This window comes from Dama dama, chromosome 6 (genome assembly GCF_033118175.1).
Source record: "Dama dama isolate Ldn47 chromosome 6, ASM3311817v1, whole genome shotgun sequence".
In the NCBI taxonomy this organism is placed as follows: Eukaryota; Metazoa; Chordata; class Mammalia; order Artiodactyla; family Cervidae; genus Dama; species Dama dama.
The window spans coordinates 4,660,442-4,676,525 of record NC_083686.1 but is presented as its reverse complement, the minus strand read 5'-3'; the positions used below and the strand labels follow the sequence as shown (position 1 = coordinate 4,676,525).

Below are 16,084 nucleotides of genomic sequence, written 5' to 3'. Positions count from 1 at the left end.
TTGACTGGTTTCATCTCCTTGCCATCCAAGGGACTCACAAGAGTCTTCTCCAACACCACAGTTAGAAAGCACAAATTCTTCAGCCTTCAGACTTCTCTAATTCCCTCAGCCGTACATGACTACTGGAAAAACCATAGGTTTGGCTATATGGACTTTTGTCAGCAATGTGATGTCTCTGATTTTTAATACTCTGTCTAGGTTTGTCATAGCTTTTATTCCAAGAAGCAAGTGTCTTTTAATTTAATGGTTGCAGTCACCTTGGGCAGTGATTTTGGAGCCAAAGAAAATAATCTGTCACTCTTTTCCATTGTTTCCCCATCTATTTGCCATGAAGTGTTGGGACTAAATGCCATGATCTTAATTCTTGGAATGTTGAGTTTTAGGCCAGCTTTTTCACTCTCCTCTTTCATTTTCATCAAGAGGCTCTTTAGTTCCTCTTCACTTTCTGCCATAAAGGTGGTGTCATCTGTATATCAAGGTTACTGATATTTCTCCCTGCAATCTTGATTCCAGCTTGTGCTTCATCCAGCCTGGTATTTTGCATGATGCTTTCTACATATGAATTCAATAAGCAGGCTGTCAATATATAGCCTTGGTGTACTCCTTTCTCAATTTGGAACCAGTTTGTTGTCCCATGTCTGGTTCTAACGGTTGCTTCTTGACCTACATACAGGTTTCTCAGGAGGCTGGTAAGGTGGTCTGGTATTCCCATTTCTTGAAGAGTTTTCTGTTTCCCATGATCCACATAGTCAAAAGTATTAGCGTAATCCACAAGGCAGGTGCAGATGTTCTTCTGGAATTCTCTTGCTGTTTCTATGATCCAATGGATGTTGGCAATTTGATCTCTGATTCCTCTGTCTTTTCTAAATCCAGGTTGAATATCTGGAAGTTCTCAGTTCATGTACTATTGAAGTGTAGCTTGAAGGATTCTGAGCGTTACCTTGCTAGTATGTGAAATTAGGGCAACTCTATGGTAGTTTCAACTTTCTTTGGCATTACCCTTCTTTGGGATTGGAATGAAAGCTGACCCTTTCCAGTCTTATGGCCATGCTGTTTTCCAAATGTGCTGGTCTATTGAGTCAGCACTTTAACAGCATCATCTTCTAGGATTTTAAATCGATCAGCCGGAATTCCATCACCTCTACTAGCTTTGTTTATACTATGCCTCCTAAGCCCCATTTGACTTCACAATGCAGGATGTCTGGCTCTAGGTGAGTGACCACACCATCGTGGTTATCCAGGTCACCAAGACATTTTTCTCCAGTTCTTCTGTGTATTCTTGCCACATCTTCTTAATCTCCTCTACTTCTGTTAGTTTCTTATTATTTCTTTCCTTTATTGTGCCCGTCTTTTTGCATGAAATGCTCCCTTGGTATCTCCAATTTTCTTGAAGAGACCTCTAGTCTTTCCAATTCTGTTGCTTTCCTCTATTTCTTTGCTTAAGAAACCTTTGTTATAGCTATCGTTGTTATACTTTGGAACTCTGCATTCAGAAGGACATATATTTCCATGAACTCTGCATTCAGATGGGCATATTTTTCCATTTCTCCTTTGCCTTTCACTTCTCTTCCTTCCTAATTTATTTGTAAGAACTCCTCAGGCAACCATTTTCTGTGTTGCATCTCTTTTTCTTGAGGATGGTTTTTGTAACTACCACCTGTCCAATGCTATATACTGAGCCTGTAGGATGGGCACAATCACAATAAAATGAAATACCATCGCCGTGGGGTATGTTCGCTACAAACTGGGGAAATGTAATACCAAAGAAGCCCTCCCACTTCTGTGAAGGTTCTCAACCACATGTCATGCTTCTCAGCCTGGGGAACCAACAAACGGCCTGAGAATCCCCAGGAAATCTGACCTTGAAGGCCAGCGGCATTTGCTTATAAGACTTGCACAGAAATGGGGGGAACAGAGACTCCAGTGTTGGAGGACACAAACAAAATCTTGCACACACCAAGACCTCCAGGAAAGGAGCAGTTACCCCACAGGACGCTGAACCAAAACTACCTTCTAATGTTGAAGGGTCTCCTGAAGAAGCCTGGGTCAGTCAGGGCTCACCTCAGAGACAGAGGCACTGACAGCCACAGTCCTGGAAGGTCCCCCTTGCTGTAAGTCCTCTTGCAGGTCGCCATTAACCCTACCATAGACCCTGTAGAGCCCAGTGCTTGGTCACCTCAAGCCAAACAACTACCAGGGAGGGAGTGGAACCCCACTCATCAGCAAATAATTGGATTAAAGCAGAGCAAGGATCTGCCCCCTGGAGCAAGACCCAGATTTTCACACTGTCAGTCCCTCCCATCAGGCACCTTACCCAAGCCTCTTGGACCCTTCCATCAGAGGACAGACAGAAAAAGCAAGAAGAACCACAGTTCCACAGTGGCTAGAACGAAAACCACATTACAGAAAGTTAATCAGGATGAAAAGGCAGAAAGTTATGTCCCAGAATAAGGGACAAGGCAAAACCCCAGAAAGACAACTAAATGAAGTGGAGATAGTCATCCTTCCAGAAAAAGAATTCAGAATAATGATAGTGAAGATGATGCAGGATCTTGGGGAAACAAAGGAGAAGAGCAAGAAATGTTTTCCAAAGCCCTGGAAGAGCTAAAGAACAAACAGTGATGAATAATACACTAGAAGGAATTAATCGCAGAATAACAGAGGCAGAAGAATGGACAAATGACCTGGATGACAGGATGGTGGAAATCACTGCCATAGAACAGAATATAGAAAAATGAATGAGAAGAAATGAGGGCAGCCTAAGACACCCTTGGGACATCATTAAATGCACCAAAATTCACAGTATAGGGGTCCCATAAGAAGAAAAGAGAGAGTCCCAAGTAGGATAAACCCAAAGAGGAGCACACCAAGATACACAGAAATCAAACTGACAATAATTAAAGACAAAGATGAAATATTAAAAGCAACACGGGAAAAATGACAAATAACATATCAGGGAATGCCCATCAGGCTACCAGCTAATTTCTCAACAGAAACTCTGCAAGCCAGAAGGGAATGGCATGATACATTTAAAGTGATGAGTGGGAAGAAACTACAACCACGAATGCTCTATCATCAAGGGTCTGCTTCAGATTTGAAGGAGAAATCGAAAGCTTCCCAGACAAGCAACAGTGAAGAGAATTCACTATCACCAAATCTGCGTTTTTTTTTTTTTTCTTTAAATTGGAGGCTAATTACTTTACAATATTGTAGTAGTTTTGCCATACATTCACATGAATCAGCCATGGGTGTACATGTGTTCCCCATCCTGAGCTTCCCTTCCACCTCTCCCCACCCACCCCAAATCCCATCGCTCTGGGTCATCCCAGTGCACCAGCCCTGAGCACCCTGCCTCATGCATCAAACCTGGACTGGCGATCTGTTTCACATATGATAATATACATGTTTCAATGCCATTCTCTCAAATCATCCCACCCTTGTCTTCTCCAACAGAGACCAAAAGACTGCTGTATACATCTGTGTCTCTTTTGCTGTCTTGCATATAGGGTTGTTGTTACCATCTTTCTAAATTCCATATATATGCTTTAGTATACTGTATTGGTGTTTTTCTTTCTGGCTTACTTCACTCTGTATAGTAGGCTCCAGTTTCATCCACCTCATTAGAACTGATTCAAATGTATTCTTTTTAATGGCTGAGTAATATTCCATTGTGTATATGTACCACAGCTTTCTTATCCATTTGTCTGCTGATGGATATCTAGGTTGCTTCCATGTCCTGGCTATTATAAACAGCGCTGTGATGAACACTGGGGTCCACGTGTCTCTTTCAATTCTGGTTTCCTCAGTGTGTATGCCCAGCAGTGGGATTGCTGGGTCATATGGCAGTTCTATTTCCAGTTTTTAAAGGAATCTCCACACTGTTCTCCATAGTGGCTGTACTACTTTGCATTCCCACCAACAGTGTAAGAGGGTTCCCTTTTCTCCACACCCTCTCCAGCATTTATTGTTTGTAGACTTTTGGGTTGCAGCCATTCTGACTGGTGTGAGATGGTACCTCATTCTGGTTTTGATTTGCATTTCTCTGATAATGAATGATGTTGAGCACTTTTTCATGCGTTTGTTAGCCATTGTATATCTTCTTTGGAGAAATATCTGTCTACTTCTTTGGCCCACTTTTTGATTGGGTCATTTATTTTTCTAGAATTGAGCTGCAGGAGTAGCTTGTCTATTTTTGGGATTAGTTCATTGTCCTTTGCTTCATTTTGTATTATTTTCTCCCATTCAGAAGACTGTCTTTTCACTTTGCTTATAGTTTCCTTTGTTGTGCAGAAGCTTTTAAGCTTAATTAGGTCCCACTTGTTTATCTTTACTTTTACTTCCACTACTCTGGGAGATGGGTCATAGAGGATCCTGCTGTGATTTATATCGGAGAATGTTTTGCCTATGTTTTCCTCTAGGAGTTTTATGGTTTCTGGTTTTACATTTAGATCATTAATCCATTTTGAGTTTGTTTTTGTGTATGGTGTTAGAAAGTGTTCTAGTTTCATTCTTTTACAAGTGGTTGACCAGTTTTCCCAGCACCACTTGTTAAAGAGATTGTCTTTTCTCCATTGTATATTTTTGCCTCCTTTGTCAAGGATAAGGTGTCCATAGGTGCGTGGACTTGTCTCTGGGCTTTCTGTTTTGTTCCATTGATCTATATTTCTGTCTTTCTGCCAGTACCATACTGTCTTGATGACTGTAGCTTTGTAGTATCGCCTGAAGTCAGGCAGGTTGATTCCTCCAGTTTCAGTCTTCCTTCTCAAGATTGCTTTGGCTATTCGAGATTTTTTGTATTTCCATACAATTGTGAAATTATTTGTTCTAGTTCTATGAAATATACCGTTGGTAGCTCGATAGGGATTGCATTGAATCTATAGATTGCTCTGGGTAGCATACTCATTTTCACTAGATTGATTCTTCCAATCCAAGAACTTGGCATATTTCTCTATCTATTTCTGTCATCTTTGATTTCCTTCATCAGTGTCTTATAGTTTTCTATATATATAGGCCTTGTGTTTCTTTAGGTAGATATTTTCCTAAGTATTTTATTTTTTTCGTTGCAATGGTGAATAGAATTGTTTCCTTTATTTCTCTTTCTGTTTTCTCATTGTTAGTGAATATGAATGCAAGGGATTTCTGTGTGTTAATTTTATATCCTGCAACTTTACTATATTCACTGATTAGCTCTAGTAATTTTCTGGTGAAGTCTTTCAGGTTTTCTGTGTAAAGGATCTTGTCATCTTCAAACAGAGTTTGAAGTTTGAGAGTTTTACTTCTTCTTTTCCAATATGAATTCCTTTTATTTCTTTTTCTGCTCTGATTGCTCTGGCCAAACTTCTAAAACTATGTTGAATAGTAGTGGTGAGAGTGGGTACCCTTTTCTTGTTCCTAACTTTAAGGGAAATGCTTTCAATTTTTCACCACTGAGGTAAGTGTTTGCTGTGGATTTGTCACATCTAGCTTTTATTATGTTGAGTTGTGTTCCTTCTATTCATGCTTACTGGAGGGTTTTAATCATAAATGGGTGTTGAATTTTGTCAAAGGCTTTCTCTGCATCTATTGACATAATCATATGATTTTTATCTTTCAATTTGTTAATGTGGTGTACTACGCTGATTGATTTGCTAATATTGAAGAATCCTTGCATCCCTGGGATAAAGCCCACTTGTTTCATGATGTATGATCTTTTTAATATGTTGTTGGATTCTGTTTGCTAGAATTTTGTTAAGAATTTTTTGCATCTATATTCATCAGTGATATTGGCCTGTGGTTTTCTTTCTTTCTTTCTTTCTTTTTTTTTTTTTGTGGCATCTTTGTCTGGTTTTGGTATTAGGGTGATGGTGGCCTCATAGAATGAGTTTGGCAGTTTACCTTCTTCTGCAATCTTCTGGAAGAGTTTGAGTATGATAGGGGTTAGCTCTTCTGTAAATTTTTGGTAAAAAATTCAGCTATGAAGCCATCTGGTCCTGGGCTTTTGTTTGCTGGAAGATTTCTGTTTACAGTTTCAATTTCTGTGCTTCTGAGTGGTCTGTTAAGATTTTCTACTTCTTCCTGGTTCAGTTTTGGAAAGTTGTACTTTTCTAAAGATTTGTCCATTTCTTCAAAGCTGTCCATTTTATTGGCATATAGTTGCTGATGGTAGTCTCTTATGATCCTTTGTATTTCTGTGTTGTCTGTTGTCATTTCTCCATTTTCATTTCTAAATTTGTTGATTTGAATCTTCTCCCTTTGTTTCATGATGAGTCTGGTTAATGGTTTGTCAATTTTATTTATCTTCTTAAAAAATCAGCTTTTAGCTTTGTTGACTTTTGCTATGGTCTCTTTTCTTTCTTTTGTATTCATTTGTGCCCTAATTTTTAAGATTTCTTTCCTTCTACTAACCCTGGGGTTCTTCATTACTTCCTTTTCTAGTTGCTTTGGGTGTACAGTTAGTTTATTTATTTGACTTTTTTCTTGTTTTTTGAGGTAAGCCTGTACTGCTGTGAACCTTCCCCTTAGCACTGCGTTTACAGTGTCCCATAGGTTTTGGGTTGTTTTGTTTTCATTTTCATTCTTTTCTATGGATATTTTATTTTTTTTTTTTTAATTTCTTCTGTGATTTTTTGTTTATTCAGCAGCGTGTTGTTCAACCTCCATATGTTGTAATTTTTAATAGTTTTTCTCCTGTAATTGACATCTAATCTTACTGCATTGTGGTCAGAAAAGATGCTTGGAATGATTTTAATTTTTTTGAATTTACCAAGGCTAGATTTATGGCCTAGGATGTGATCTATCCTGGAGAAGTTTCGGTGTGCCCTTGAGAAAAAGGTAAAATTCATTGTTTTGGAGTGAAATGTCCTAAAGATATCAATTAGGTCTCACTGGTCCATTGTATCATTTAGAGTTTGTGTTTCCTTGTTAATTTTCTGTTTAGTTGATCTGTGCATAGGCTTGAGTGGGGTATTAAAATCTCCCACTATTATTGTGTTATTGTTAATTTCCCCTTTCATACTTGCTAGCATTTGCCTTACATATTGCAGTGCTCCTATGTTGGGTGCATATATATTTATAATTGTTATATCTTCTTGGATTGATCCTTTGCTCATTATGGAGTGTCCTTCTTTATATCTTTTCACAGCCTTTATTTTAAAGTATATTTTATCTGACATGAGTATTGCTACTTCAGCTTTCTTTTGGTATCTATTTGCATGTAATATCTTTTTCCAGCCCTTCACTTTCAGTCTGTATGTGTCCTTTGTTTTGAGGTGGGTGTCTTGTAGATGACATATATAGGGGTCTTGTTTTTGTATCCATTCAGGCAGTCTTTGTCTTTTGGTTGGGGCATTCAGCCCATTTACATTTAAGGTAATTATTGATAAGTTCAGAAAACTAAGATCATGGCATCTGGTCCCATCACCTCATGGGAAATAGATGGGGAGACAGTGGAAACAGTGTCAGACTTTATTTTTTGGGGCTCCAAAATCACTGCAGATGGTGACTGCAGCCATGAAATTAAAAGATGAAATGAAAAGACTTTATGACCAACCTAGATAGCATATTAAAAGGCAGAGACATTACTTTGTCAACAAAGTTCCATCTGGTCAAGGCTATGGCTTTTCCAGTGGTCATGTATGGATGTGAGAGTTGGATGGTGAAGAAAGCTGAGAGCCAAAAAATTGATGCTTTTGAACTGGGGTGTTGGAGAAGGCTCTTGAGAGTCCCTTGGACTGCAAGGAGATCCAACCAGACCATCCTAAAGGAGATCAGTCCTGGGTGTTCATTGGAAGGACTGATGCTGAAGCTGAAACTACAATACTCTGGCCACCTCATGCAAAGAGTTGACTCATTGGAAAGGCCCCTGATGCTGGGAGGGATTCGGGGCAGGAGGAGAAGGGGGTGACAGAGGATGAGACAGCTGGATGGCATCACTGACTCAATGGGCAAGAGCTTGAGTAAACTCTGGGAGTTGGTGATGAACAGGGAGTTCTGGCATGATGTGATTCATGGGGTCGCAAAGAGTTGGACACGACTGAGCGACTGAACTGAACTGATGATCCTGTTGCCATTTACTTTGTTATTTTGCATTTGAGTTAAACATCCTTTCTGTGTTTCCTGTCCAGAGAAGATCCTTTAGCATTTGTTGGAGAGCTCCACCAAACCAGCTTTACAGAAAATGCCAAAGGAACTTCTCTAGGCAGGAAGCACAGGGAAAAAAAAAAACGATCTACAGAAAATAAACCCAAAACAATTAAGAAAATGGTAATTGGATCAAACATATTGATAATCACCTCAAATGTAAATGCATTAAAAGCACCAACCTCCACTTACCAGGTCACGCTGCTTAACCTGCACAGATAATTTGTACCTATTTTAAATTGCTAGGTAATCATGTTCCCATAATCGTTTGTAATTGTAATTATCTTTTATTTTTTGTCTGGCTATTGATTGTGAAAACTGATAAGAATCTTTTACTTTTGTGATTATGTAACTATTACTCAATACCATTGTCTCATGATTGGTCAACAGAAAAATAGTAGAACTCTTTAACATCAAAACTACCATTTAATAGAAAAACCTGTAATCATTTTTAAAATGCAGATACATATCAGAATTTTCTTGGAATTGTTTTTTAAATACAGATGCCCAGGTATTGATTTTTTTTCCTCCAGAGCTCAGATATGATTCTAATGAACCACCATAGTTAAAAACAACTGGACTATATGATGATCTTTTACTTTTATCTAGTTTGTTTCACTTTTTCTATTTAATATTCAGTGCTCCCATTTCCTTTAGTTTTTCTTTTCCAATTTCTTCATCTCTTTTTTTGTTCTTTTTCACCCCTTCTTCAAGTGTAGTAGAAATGCTTATATATATATATATATATATATATATATATATATATATACACACACACACACACACACAAACACATATATATATAATATGCATAACATATACTTATATATTTTGGAATATTTGTGAATTTATGCTTAACTAAAAAATGTATGACATTTTGATTTCACTTGTTTGGCTAAGTATGAATAGAATGCTGGATTTTTAATTAAAAAATAGATATGCAACAAACAACAAAGGTATACTGTACAGCACAGGGAACTATAGTCAATAACTCATAATAACCTATAAAAGAAAAAAAATTTCAAAAATAATATGTGTGTGTGTGTATACCTGAATCACATCAATCTGCACCTAAAACTCTGTAAGTCAACCGTACTTCAATAATATATATAATAAGAAAAAGTAAGTAACTTTTTGAAAACAGAATGTGACCATCACCTGCTAGCAGCGTGATTCACGTAAGTTTAAGCAGCATTTTTGCCTGATATTCAACCTGCAAGAATGGGGTTTTGTAAGTCTCCCCATCCACAGGACTGTGACCAGGACTGGAGGAAGTAAGTGTATGCCTTGTTCATAGAACAGGAGGTCATCATGAGATGAAGTCAGGGCCCATCCTCTGAGGGTCCCAGGAGCCTGGCTGGTCTTGGAAATGGAGCCTCAGAGAATGTCCTGGGGAGGATTGAGAGGTCCACAGCCCTTCCTGCCCCAGTGATGGGAACCTGTCTATGCTTGGACTCTGGCTCCTCTGGTCTGGCTTGCAAGGTCAGTGTGCAATGTTCAGGGAGGTGAGTATGGTGGTCTGAGACCAGAAATGAGGAATGATCATTCTGTAGGTACCCAGAGGAAGACAGATCAGTGCCCTTTCCCTCCCTCTATGCCCACCAGCCCTGGTCTGGTCAAATCCTGGACTGAGCCCTGGGGACCCAGATGAGAATCAGGCACCAGTCATTGCCAGAAGAGGGGAGGTGCTCGAGCACTGTGGCCCCAGTGGAAGGTTCCAGGACATAAGACTCCCCAGGTGAGTCTGCTGGAAACAACAGGAAACCCTGTTCTGAAAGTGCAGGAGGCCGTGTCTTAGGGGCAGATCTGGGAAGCAGGAAGCAGAAGGAAAAGGAAGAAGGCAGGAGGTGAGGTCTGAGGCTGCATTTTGCAGACGGGTGAGTTTATATGGAAAAACATAAAGATTCCCATGAGCTTATCACTTACATCTAGAAATAAGGCAGTAGAAACTCAGGAGGAAGGAAGCACAGATTAAAGAGTTGAAAGGAGAGACAGGGTAAGAAAATCCAAAGAGAAAGCCCATTGTGATGTCCTGCACGGGGTCCAACTACAGTGGAGTGACAGTGGGCTAGCGCCCAGCCCACACTGCAGTCAGCCTGGCTCTCCCACTGACCCTTTGTGCTTCTTGTAGCTTTGTCTTAGCGTCCCTTCTGTGAAAGGGACTGAGAGCCTGACGCCCTCTGGACACCCTGCGCTCCGGGGTGAGTGAAGTGATGCCTGTGAAAAACACTTGTTCAGTGGAGGAGAATGCGCCCTTCGTGACAGTATGTGTGGTGATGGAGGTGGTGAAGGTGATGGTGGTGCGACGTGCCTGTGTCAGTAATGCACATGGAAGAGATGGTGGTGGTGGTACTGATGACGGCCGTGATGGTGACGATGGCTATGATGACAGTGGTTGTGGTGTTGGCAGGGATAACGATGGTGTGAATGGAGTTGGCGGTGATGATGATGGTATGAGGATGGTAGAGGCGCTGGCAACGTTTATCAGTTTCCTGTTATGGTGTTGGCACTGATGATGGTGGTGCTGCAGTAGGTGGTAGAGTCACCCTGGAGGTTTTGGTGGTGGTGCTGGTACTGATGGTGCCAGAAGCGGTTGGAGTGTTAGAGGTGACCATGAAGGTGATCGTGCTGGGGATTCTGGTGGGGCTTGGGTGGTGGAGATAGAGTTGTTGGCGGCAGAGGGTGTAATGTTAACGGTAGATGAGGTGCTATTGGTTTTCGTGGTGATGAAGGTCATGAGATTTGGATGGTAGCAGAGGTGTTGGTGTTGTGATGGTGTGGGTGTAACAGTTGAGAGAGTGGTTTGTATGCACTAGAGTTAGAAGTGGTATTGATGTTGGCGGTGAAACGAGAAATGGGGAAAAGGGAAATGAACACATTTTCAATAGGTTTCCCATATTTTTCAACATTTGTTTCTTTTTGTCCCCATTCTGTACAAGAACGGTGTTTTTAAAAAGTAATGTACATTTAATTTTTCTGGTGGTGGGAGTGCTAATAGTGGTGGGGAATGTGGTCGTTTTGGAAGAGGTGCATAGTGGGTAGGTTGTGATAATGGTGGTAATTTTGGCGTTGGTGTTGGAGGCGTTGGTGTTAGGAGTGATGCAATGATGTGCTGAGGTGTTAGTGGTGATGATGGTGGTGCTGGAGGACTCATTATGGACTTGGAGGCAGTGGTATTGGAGGTGGTACAGGTGCAGACAGTGAAGGTGACATTGGTAATGGTGGTGATGGTGATGGCGCTCATGCTGGAGGTGTTGGTGTCATAAATTATGCAGTGATGTGCTAAGATGTTAGTGGTGGTGAGGGTGGTGTAGGGGGCGATCATAACAGACTTGGAGGTGGTGTTGTTGGAGGTGATACAGGTGCAGGTAGTCATGGAGGCAATTGTAATGGTGTTGATAGTAGTGGTGTTGGGTGTTGGTATTGCTTGAACAGTTGGTATGTGAGGTGATGGCAGAGATGGCACCTGACCCTTATTGATCATTGACTAGGGACCCACGTGCTGTACTCAAAGTGATGTATTTGAATTATTTCAATTTAAACTTTATAACACCCTTTTGAGATAGATCATACATCATACCAAATGTTTTTATACAGGAGGCAACTTAGGCTTAATGAGGTTGCATCACTTGCCCAGTTTCACAGGGTTGGGAGTTAGCAGAGTCAGGACACAGCCAGGCTGGTTGGTCTAGAATCCACACCTTTATCCCCTATACTCAGTCACACACATGGACGCAGCACCAGCAATCACAGTTTTGATGATCACAGTCTCCTGCTGAGAGGGGAGAATGGAGCCCAGGATGAGGGCTCAGACACCCAGTCCCAGCCCCATGGAGGCCACAGGGACCCCGGTCTGGGGAAGGGTAATCAAACCTGTGAGCTGGAGGATCTGGTCATCAAAGTGGGTCACGGCCTCATCATGCATGACCTGGCCTCCGAGGACAAACTCCAGGCGACCTTCGGCCACGAGCTGGTGGACCTTGGCATGGTGGGCAGAGAGAAAAGGCCAGGTTACACCTCCCAGGCTGAACTGTTTATGTTTGTTGGTCTCATGTCTACTGCATTTCTCGGTCCTTCCTTCAAACTCCTCAGCCTCATTTATTCTGCAAATAGCAGGACGCTGTCTGTCCTGGTCAGCACTGTGTCCAGCTCTGAGAAAGCACCTGGCCCTGGCTGCTGCTTCATCAGGTGTATATACAGGTGTGTATGTTCACAACTTTTGTTTTGGGATAATTTCAAGCTTATGAAAGCCTTGCAAGGATTGTAAAAAAAACTCCCTTCCCATGAATCATTCCACAGATTGTTGTTTTTCAGTTGATCAGTTATCTCTTACCCTTTGCAACCCCTTGGCCTGAAGCACTCCAGGCTTCCCTGTCATTCACTATCTCCCAGAGTTTGCTCAATCGGATGTCCACCAAGTTGGCGATGCCATCCAAGCGCCTTATCCTCTGTCATCCCGTTCTCCTCCTGCCCTCAATCTTACCCTGCATGAAGGTCCTTTCCAATGAGTTAGCTCTTCACGTCAGGTGGCCAAAGAGCTGGAGTTTCAGCTTCCTCAGATTATCCCACTATTAGTATTGTTTATCCATTTCATTAACACTATTTATTTATTTTAATAGAAGATATTGTTTACTTAAACTAATTCAAAGTAAACGTTTGCAGCTGCATGCCTTTAATTCCATACTTCAGTAAGTGTTGAGCAAGAAGATCATTATAGCTGTTTTATAATTAACTAAATCAGGAATTTAACATTAATCATGGCCCCAGACTGCCCCTGCAAGGACCATGGCCTCTGATCCCTGTGATACAGAGTTAATCAGGACCCGGAGGCTAATCCACAGGGACCCTTGCACCCCTGGATGATCACCGGCTCCAGTGTCCGTGGGAGCCACAAAGATTCATAAGTGATGTCAGAGGGTGTGGACACAGGTCACCCCAGACTGCGCCTCCATGGACCAGGGCCTCTGACCCCCTGGACATGGAGTTAATAAGCCCCGGTGGTTAATCCACAGGGTCTCCTGCACTCCTGGCTGGTCCTGGGCTCTGGTGCCCATGGGGTCCAAGCAGATTCATAAATGAAGTCAGAGGGTGTGGACACAGGGTCACCCTGGATTGCCCAGTGTGAAAGGTGACCCCATTCTCACCAACTGAATGCCTGGCTGGGCTGCCAGAGCTGCAACCTTTCAGGAGGAACCAGAAAGGCAGGATCAAACACAACCCTGTCCCCTGGGCGTGGGGCTGACCACAAACCTGTACTAAACGGACCCTGGGCACAGCTCAGCCGGGTTGGGGCCTCCTGGTCTAGGCAGCCCCGCTCTGGCCACACAGAGCACAATCCAGGAGCTTCCTGAAGGGTCGTCCCTGGGACCCCCAGTGCATCCGCTCTCATTTGCCTGGTGAGGACCCCCTGAGGGCAGCGTTACCTGGCCTTTCTGCTCATCCGAGGCGACGCCATCCCACCAGAGCCGGAAATACTCCTGCTCCACAGCGATGAACCTGCGCTTCTTCTCAAGGGTCAGCTCCTCCACCACGGTGTTGTAGACGTTGGTGACATAAGCCTGCATGCTCTCCTGGGGTGGGGAGGGGGAGAGACCATCACTCCAGACCCATGGGGGAAACCAGAGGGCATGGACCAGGGACCGAGGAGGAACGTGCAGGGAGACACGGTGTCTGGAGTCCACTGGCACTCCCGCCCAGCCTGCCCCAGGCCCTTGCCCTCTGCTACTCTCTCTGCTCTTCCAACAAGGAACCTGGTAACCACTCTGTTTTGGATGGGTGGTGAGCCCTGCACTGAGAGAAGGACCTGAGCAGACCCCCTTAGATGGGAGCCTGCCCCTGAGGAGAGTCATGAGGAGACAGACACTCTATGTGACAGAGGGATGTGCCAGCCCAGTGGGGTGTGCTGACTGCTCCTGCCTTGAAGGACAGACAAGTTGACAACAGGGACCCGGGATTGAGGTTCAGAGACTCAGATGGGCCTTCTTGGGAAGAAATGATGGGGAGTGTGTGTCAAGGGCCGAGGCTGAAGAGGAGCTAACCCCACGAGTCATCTCTCTGGATCTATCTTCTCCCCCAAGGCTGGGAGCCCCCAGGATGGAGCTAAGCCTACTCCCATCTGGGTCAGGCTGGCTCACCATGGTGCCCAGATGCTGATAAAGGGGTGAAAGAAGCCCTGGGCAGGCGGTTAGCGGGCAAGGTGGTGATGTCTGCTGACTTGGGCAGCACCCCACCCTGGGCCTCAGTGTCCCTTCTGTCAACTGGGGGTGACGAGCCTGCTTCCCACACGTCAGCAGTTCCACACGCAGGTGGGTGACCACCCACAGAGGCTGCCCAGTGAGCCGGGACCAGACTCAACACTCAGCCTCAGGGCCTTTTGCTGCCTGACCCCCTTTAAAGTGAGCAACTCACTTATTAACATCTCATGGAAACTATTGTATATACAATCACAGAGTGGTCATATTATTAATTTCCTTCCTCCTTCCAGAAAAGAGCTTGCACAGATCTGGGTAATCATTTCAGTTACCTGCACCAGAAACTTATGGAAATTAATCTTTCCCTCTTTTCCTCTGCCAAGTTCATTAATTCACTCAATGGCATTTTGAACACCTTCCACACACGCGGCTGGGAACACGTTCTCACCCCTTTCCACAGCCAGTCTATGTTAAATGCTCATTTGTGTCCGAATCTTTGTGACCCCATGGACTGTAGCCCACCAGGCTCCTCTGTCCTTGGAATTCTCCAGGCAAGAATACTGGAGTGGGTTACCATTTCCTTCTCCAGGAGATCTTCCTGACCCAGGGATCGAATCTGGGTTTCCTGCATTGTAGGCAAATTCTTTACTATCTTTGCCACCAGAGAAGCCGACATCCAGTCAAGTAGCCAAGTACAGGTGGGCCCAAGGCCGAGTTCCCTGATGGCAGAGACCCAGGACACAATCCCTCTCTGGAGTCCAGAAAGAAAAAGAACCACAGTTTCAAGAGGTGTGCAGGGGTCAGTCGGGGCACCTACCTGTACGGTGTGCAGCCAGCCCACGTCCATGTGGCTGTGCGGAACCACGAATACCCTCAGTCGGGGCTCGGAAGGAGCTCCCAGGGGCCACATCAGGCCCAACCGCAGGAGCAGAGGCAGCCAGCCCCGCGGCTCCATCTCCTCGGCCAGCACAGGGGCTGGAGGACGTCTGCCTGCCTGCGGGGCCCGCCTCCTGCCAGCCGATGGGGCAACCGCCCTTTGGTGGACGGAGCGGGAAGGAGACCAGGAGTGACGCCCACACAGAGGCTGTCACCTGAGCGGTGCAGGCGGGGGCCCTCGCTCACTGCCTTGCAGCACTCTGCTCCATCTGGGGTTTCCTGACCATCTGCCTTTAGCCAAATCCCAAACACCACCTCCCCAGGGAAGCCTGCCAGCTTCCCTCTAGCTCCCCTCACCCTAGTCTTCATGCCCCTCCCTTAGGCCTCTCCCAGTATTTCCCACTGGGCATCTTACCCATCCCTGCCCCCAACCCACTGGACTGGCTCCTTGACACTGTCCTGCAAATCCTAACTCTCAGTGTGGGGCCTGTCACCACTAGGAATCCTGCCCTGATACACTCTCCTTCTCATGAAACCCAGTCTGAGCCTTGCAATATGAATTATAATCACTCTTTTAAAGTGGAAACTTGACTTTCACAAGTAGGACCTGAAAACCTGAGGTTGCACAGCTAGTGTAGGAGCAAGAAGGCCTGAAATGTTCAGAATTAGGTCTGGATCAGGGATAGTGACCTTGGCAAGATGCCTAGGCTGTCTACATCTCAGTAGTCCATCTGTAAAATGGGACACACATAGATTGCTGGGGACCTGAGAGGGAATTCACGGGAGATGACAACAGCGGGTTCTCCTTCCTGGAGGATGGCTCGCACGGTGGTGCAGCCTGCAGGGGCCAGAGTGTTGCCTGGGGCTCTCTGTAACCCTGACTTGGAGCAGGGGTCTGG

General features: G+C 44.1%; 1 protein-coding gene across 1 annotated transcript in view; it reads right to left on the bottom strand.

Annotated features, from left to right (window-relative positions):
- The window catches only part of LOC133058670 (epididymis-specific alpha-mannosidase-like), a 39,003-nt gene extending 23,739 nt beyond the window's left edge, over positions 1 to 15,264 (bottom strand). The window contains exons 1-3 of the mRNA XM_061145548.1: positions 15,127 to 15,264; positions 13,542 to 13,688; positions 11,992 to 12,097 (exon numbers count right to left, since the gene is read on the bottom strand). Coding sequence (XP_061001531.1) covers positions 11,992 to 12,097; positions 13,542 to 13,688; positions 15,127 to 15,264 — 391 coding nt within the window. The remainder of the gene's footprint in view (positions 1 to 11,991; positions 12,098 to 13,541; positions 13,689 to 15,126) is intronic.
- Positions 15,265 to 16,084: the final 820 nt, after the last annotated feature.